Here is a 7,042-nt window from a genome sequence, read left to right on the forward strand (position 1 = left end):
GCCATTAACCCCCACAAAGAGTAGATACTGAGCGAGATAGTTATCTGTACTTTACCTTAGTACTCGCCAGTGATTAGCAGTAATATCAGCAGCCAACGTTTTGTTCTGTCCACAGTATGTAGCAGTTATGCTACATGCGGCATTAACTAAATGTGAATATGCAAGCTAACATTAGCTGTGTGGCTTCGCTAACAATGCGTCACAGATACGCCAGGCCCTTACTGAACGTGAATATGTGAGCTAATATTAGTTATGTCGGTTAGCTACTTCAGTAAGCTAACAGTGTAGTGAGTTTTTGAATTCATTCAAGCTAACACTAATCCTGTCAGACAGCAGAATGTCAGAGCTACAGTGGGCGAATAACACATGTAAATATACAGGCTAACATTAAGTCTGTTAGTTTGCTAAAACAACATAACAATTACACCGCTAAGTTTTTAAGTGTATGCAAGCTAACTGGCTCTGTGAGGTAGCTAGTTAAGTTAGCTATCAGAATGTAACCATTTCCTGGGTGTGAAAATGTATTTGTACATATTTATATTGATGGAAGAACTAGTCTTAGTGGTGCTAATGATGCATGACGCTCCACTCAGTGAATATTTTCTCATGTCTAAGTAGGCCGAGTTTAAATTATTGAAAAAACTGATGTGAACACTTCCTGTTGCGGTGCATGGGGGCTACATGTAGAAACAACATGAAAAAACAATTTCTCACAACGATGCAACAAAGTCTGCAGCACTAAACTCTGACTTAGTCTTATATACTCAAGTATCAAGTCTTCTCTTTAAACATCTCCAGACCCAAAGCACACAAAAGTATGTTGGCATGCACTGTTGGCTGTTATCAGGGTGAAGTCTTAAGGCGGCTGAAATGACTGCAGCAGCTCCTTTAAACCATCTCAGCTGTTAAATGAACAGTCTGACAGATGTGGCATGTACACTCCTGAGCTAAACCAACACTGACTATTTGCTATGGCAGCGCTGGTGAATTAGCACGGCCACCTGATGATTACCCTTATCCATACATAATGTTTTCTTTATCATTAGAGCTCCCGGAGCTAAACATGTGTCTGCAGAAATCTTCAGATAATTGCAGGCAGTGTTGAGTCTTGCAAGGCAGGCAGAGTGATGTGTTAGAGACTTTATGGCACTTGTAATGTTACGGGCTCTGCAGGACAGAACTCGCAGGTTTAATGAGCACCCACCTGTGTCTGAGGTCACTTGTATTCTGTAGCCTTGTATCCTCGACCGCGGTCTGCTCCAGATCATTTGTACTGTGTTTGTATTTAAAATCTTAAACCTCAAATCTGACGGAGCGTCCACTGTGAAGACAAAACATCAACACAGTTAATCCTCCGGCTTTAGGAGCTACATGTATTGTAATGCTGAGCATAAAAGCGGCTTCCCAACAGTCAACACTTCCAGGATGAAGTTAGACACGTTCACTGTTGGAACAAACAACACAAGACACACCAAACTACAGATGTGAGGAAAGCCATTTTATGGAAAAAGAAAAAAAAATGACCTCCGTTTGAGCTCGTGTGGCCGACAGCCACAGTCGGCAACTCAAGCAACAACACACTGAGACAACAACACAACAGAACAACACAACGCTACCTTCACACAGTTTAGAACGTCTAAGAGGGAAACACAAACGGGGTGGGAGTCTGGAAACTTTGGTGAAATTTGGCTGTGATCAGATCTACGGAAGCCAGCAAAGGCCAAAGTGAATTTCATGAAACCAATTGTGTCTCACATTTCGTTGGAATCACGACCAAATGTTGACATTTAAATCCCACTGGATTTATAGCCGTGAGAAAAAGTTACTCAGGAAAACATCTTTATGAAAAAATGTGGTTTGAACGCCCATCTTGGATTTTTATTTTTGCAATTTTCGGTTGACAAAGAGACAGAAAATTAAAGTTTCCAATGGTAAAATGTTTTTGTTCACATGCATGTGGTCAGTTTAAGATTTAAAAGTTTAGTTGCTCGTATTGGATTGGTGAAATTAAGGCTTCAAAGCCCAAATGGAAGATTCAACCTTCATTATGAAGGATAAGGAAAGACCATTAATAAAAGCTTATAGAATGAATCAAACCACTGTCCAATCGGGTTGTTACTTGTAAGTCACATGACCCAATCAGGTGAAGGTATGGCTTAAACTGAAATGTTGTTGAAATTCTAATTATACAGACAAATCATGTTTTTGAAAAAAATCAAGAGAGGAGATTAAACCACATAAACTCAAATAGTTTTCAACCTGAAGCATTTCAATGCTCTGAACTCAGCAGTGTTAGAAGTTCAACATTGTTTATTCAATAGTCACATAGTTGCTTGTAAAACTGTACGTATTTATGGCCCGTCTTTGCTTCCATACAGGTCACTTTAGCTGGTGATGCAGTGGAAGACTTTATTTAAATTGTGGAAATCACCAGCCACTTAATAAAGATTAAAAGTTCCCCTTCTGTCAACAGACTTACAACATGGACAGAATGACATCCAGCAGACTGTCCATGACCTCAATCCAACTCAGGACGTTGAATTGACAAAAACAAAACTCTGTAGTATTGATTATACAATGGATGAAGATCTGAGCATTGTCTCCATTGCAAACCTCATAAAAGAATACACAGTGTCAGTGCAGACACGTGTACATCTTTTCTTTTTGCTCAGGTTTCCCAAAAAAATCTGCACCAGAGGTTCTTAAACTACTGTTGCTCAAGACAAATATGTCCCTTGATCACATGAAAACCCTTGTAGGATCTGGATCGTAGTTTAAGAACCACTGGTGTTTGCGACAACAAATACACAAAATGAACAAAAAAAAAAATTGTGATCACTGACATGGACGTTCATGCATGTGTACATGAAAAGTTGTTTACAACAACTTGGAGTAAGAGACAAAAAGTTTCCATGTACACAAAGGACCACAGACTGTTTTTTAAAAATATTTTAAAATGATATTCTTCAGGTTGGGGTGGAGATCATCGCCGTCTGTCTGCCTCTCTAGCTTGCTATAATGACATCATACGCTTTTTATGCTGTCTTAATGGCGCGGACTCACTTTTAAAAGACTCTTAATAAGAGTAGAAAATATCAACAAGACCTAAAATTAATTAAGGGACTGGTTAATTATGAGACTGATTTACAATCTTAAGAGTACATGATGACTACAAACGAGAATAAATGGCTTCGTGCACTTTCCTGTCGACGTTTTTCCGTATTAAACGGTAATAATGTTCTCTAATTTTTCTTTATTGTCAATAAATTCCACAAAAAAGTCCTCAAATACATAGTTTCATTTCAAATAAAAGCTCAGTTATTTCCTAAAACAACTGGTCATGTAGTTTTTAGCAAACGCACATGAGGGAACAGTGTATTCAGGACTGTATTTAGTGGCAGATTAATGCACACTTGGTTCTGCAGTGACTGTTTGAGTCAGCAGGAAACCGTATTAGAAGAAAATATATGGTGCACATGTTCATCATAATGAAAGAATGTCAGTCAGCGCAACAGTGTTTTGTTTTGTTTTTTAAATTTCTCTGTTTCTCTAAATTGCTCTATGGCAAGGACGAATAGCTTGTATGAGGATGTACACAATCAGATACATTCACTGTTGCTTTTGCTTTTTTATGGAATTTGTTGACTTTAAGAAAAATGTATAATATCTACGGACGAAGCTGAACTGAAGTAGCCTGAACATCTCACAACCTCACATTACACACAAGTGGTCACATGATAATCCCGTGCCGTATTCTCAATCTTCACGTTCGCAGCAGGTAATCTGAGCTCCGGAGTTTTGGATCATCTTATAAAACTCTAAACTAACAAACACACAAATCACATATATAATCTAGCTGGACATGAAGGATTAGCCTGTGATTGTTTTTACACCACCAACCAGTTTGTCTGTTAGTGTGGGGGTGAAGAATATCACTGTAAAATATTGTCGTGAAGCCAAGACTGCGGTCAGCAGACCTGGTCGAGGCTTGACCGGGAGGGTTACAGGACGTCGAAAATGGAGGAGCCACCAACCTGGTGAATCAATTCAAGCGCCGAGGGCTGCTGCTTCTGTTTCCAAACGGGTCTACTGCAGCCAAAAACTACCCGAAAAACTCCAGCAACACACACACACACACACACACCATCCACACTCCACATCTTAAAGCTCTTCTTTAAAGCTTTTGACATCAAGGGGCTCAGCTCTAAACTGCATTTATTCACTTGAAATGTGTGAGTTTACAGCAGAGCCCCTTTCAGTTTGGAGTCCTTCATTTTATCTTCAAGGTGTTGGAGCCTCTAACTTTGGTCCCAACATGTCAAACTATTTCGCGCATAGAGTATACATGACCCCATTGCTGTGCCGTGACCCCTGGGATGGCAGCGAGGGCCTCCACTGGGTCATTAAAGAGTGGAAGGTCACGGCGGGTCACAAACCCTCCTGGAAGGACAGAGGAGGAAGATTCTTCACTGAGCTTTCTTCTTCTTCTTCATCTTCTTCTTCATCTTTTAATCTGAGAGAATCCAGAGATGCAGTGGAGCCAACTTTCTCCTCTCCTAACCTCTAAAACCTCTGGAAAATAATGTGAAACTCATATTTTGTCTTTCCATCAGGAGAAAGGACGTAGGGAGGAAACTTGGCCACATTCCGTCTGAGCTTTTTCCTTTTTTTTTTTTTTCTTCGTTTTTGAAACTGGAGAAATGTAATCTGTAGTAAGGGACAGTCAGAGAGTTTGAGCAAGGGCCCCTCCTGGTGTAGGAGAGATCAAACTACATCTGAGGATGAGGAGATGTCCTACTTATCCAGCACCCTCACAGGGGATGCAGTAAAACTAAAATAACTGCTTTTCACTGTTTCTTTTTCTTTTTGAAAAGGAGCTGACTGTCTTTAATGACTGAACATTGAAGAAGAAGAACTAGACTGTTTGTCTAGACATTTGTTATCTTTTAGGGATAAAAGCAAAGTTTTTCTAGCAGTATAACTTCCTTTCTCTTCATACGGTGTCTTATTAAGTAATTTTCAGCTACATTCCAATACATCACTGCGCTTAACAAGTCACATACTTTCCTTAAGCTGCTTTAAAAACTGCTACTGGCTTGAGGAAAAAAGGCTTGTATCCATAAATTCAAACCAGACATCTGAAATTGAGGATTTTTTTTCTTGAAGAAGAAATTCCTGATGAAAAAGCAGGTTATTGGAGTGAAGAAAACCATCACTAATCAAAGTTTAAATTGAGGCTGAAAAGGCAAATCAGTTAAAACAAATCAAGTCACCAGCACACATTTGCTTTAACGATGAAGTTTCTTTATTCAGGCTGAATATGCAGCTACAAGTTGCAGGCAGAGGAAAGACAGAGATGAGAGGAGTTGGAAGTCAGATGTGTTGGATCACAGAGAGGAGGAGGAGGATCGGCTTTACCTTGGTTCTGGGCCTGAGAGGAGGACAGCAGCAGCGCCAGGAGGGCAGCCGCCGCCGCCAGAGACAGCCTGCTCTTCATCTTCAGCTCCTCTGGCTCAGCAGCACATGAATGAAGCTGCGAGAGGAACGAAGGAGGCGGTTAGACTTGCAGCTCCGCAGCAGCCTCAGGGCTTCACAAGACCTTTATGCTACCTGAACGTGAATCCTAGAGCTTAATGATCTGACTTCATCTTCATTTTAAATTACATAATCTGTTCGTTGCTTCAAAGCCGCAATAAAACGCAGCTTTCAGAACTTATATGAAGTCATATTTCCAGGATCTTGGCGCTCGACAAATTCGTCGTTAAGTTGCCAAAAAATGACTATGTGACAGACTTTATATAGACAAATGACTAAAAGTCCAAAAACCCACAACTGAATAGATTTAAAGAAAAAGCAATGCCCATTGAACTCAGTGGAGACCTGTTGGAATAAAGGCGCGCAAAAGAAATTCGGTATTTTCTCTCGCTGCGTTAGATTCCTTTCCACTCCTCTCTACTGGAGCTGGAATTCTGATGCATTTACTCTGCAAAGACTCCAATCAAGCATCTAATATCTCCGCCTGATGAGACGCACGCACTCTGATAGAGACAAAGTCTTTCCACTGCAGAATAAAGGCGCATCAAACTCTGGCGCCGTGCGCAATTACGCACCGCAGTGCTAAGAAATAGTCCACGCGTTTCTCGAAATATTCCAAATCAATGTGACTTCAACAGGAATTTAAGAGAATATACCCTTTAGCAATAACTCTGCATGTAGATTTGAAATAACTGAAATCGGGATTAAATGAATTCACCTAAAAGGAAGAAGAAGAAAAATCAAAAACCATGCAGGACTGACCTATAGAGGAGGCTGGTGGAATTTCTTTAGTTTTGATGGAAAAAAATTACCAATAAAAAAAAGTTTAAGCCTTTGCTGTAGACCCCCAAGCCTGAAAAAGGGGAGAGTGAGGTGGTCCGGTGTTGAAGTCAGAGAGCTCTGCGGGTTTTGGTTCCCAGACGCGTCGGCGAGCCTCTTTCCAAGTGGGAAGACTCTCCACACAATCTGCTACTTAACAGGGGGGCTGCTCCCAGCTCTGCCTGCCCCGCCGCGAGCTCTTACGACATCCAGCCGGGCCAAAAAGTGATGTGTAACCTCCGAAAATGCTGGGAGACACACAGAGACTCACACACACGAACTCACACACTCGGAAACTTTTACATAGTTTTCTGCATTCCTTTCCGCTGATGGGCTTCTGTGCGTCTCGGCCGCAAGGAGACAGCAGCGCACAACTGCTTTTCGGGAAGAGGGGGATCAGTGGAGGGAAACTGTCAGAGGCTTTTAGCCCCTTTTTCGGCTCATGAATCAATGGGAAAATATTACACAGAGTAGTAAACTAAACCCCCAAGTCAGTCTTTTCCCTTTTAATGCATCATTCTGGCGTTCAGGGCCGCAGCAGAAGTTTCTGGGGTCCCAGCAGGATTTCATGAAGCACAAACAGCTGCCCCAACTGCGCTTTAGGACAAATGACTCAAAACTCTAGGAATACCCGTTATGTGCAGCGTCATACAGAAAGAAAGGATATTATGAGTGTGCAATTCCCTTC

At 41.2% G+C, this 7,042-nt stretch overlaps 1 protein-coding gene across 3 annotated transcripts in view; it reads right to left on the reverse strand.

Moving 5' to 3' along the window:
• The window catches only part of LOC103366807 (collagen alpha-1(XII) chain-like), a 154,064-nt gene extending 147,576 nt beyond the window's left edge, over nt 1-6,488 (reverse strand). For all 3 annotated transcript variants that reach the window (XM_008294637.1, XM_008294636.1, XM_008294638.1), the window contains exons 1-3: nt 6,298-6,488; nt 5,419-5,533; nt 1,205-1,321 (exon numbers count right to left, since the gene is read on the reverse strand). In XM_008294637.1, coding sequence (XP_008292859.1) covers nt 1,205-1,321; nt 5,419-5,497 — 196 coding nt within the window. In that variant the 5' untranslated portion in view covers nt 5,498-5,533; nt 6,298-6,488. The remainder of the gene's footprint in view (nt 1-1,204; nt 1,322-5,418; nt 5,534-6,297) is intronic.
• Between the last annotated feature and the right edge of the window lie 554 nt (nt 6,489-7,042).

Source organism: Stegastes partitus, unplaced genomic scaffold, assembly GCF_000690725.1.
Source record: "Stegastes partitus isolate 25-593 unplaced genomic scaffold, Stegastes_partitus-1.0.2 Scaffold982, whole genome shotgun sequence".
Lineage (NCBI taxonomy): Eukaryota > Metazoa > Chordata > Actinopteri > Pomacentridae > Stegastes > Stegastes partitus.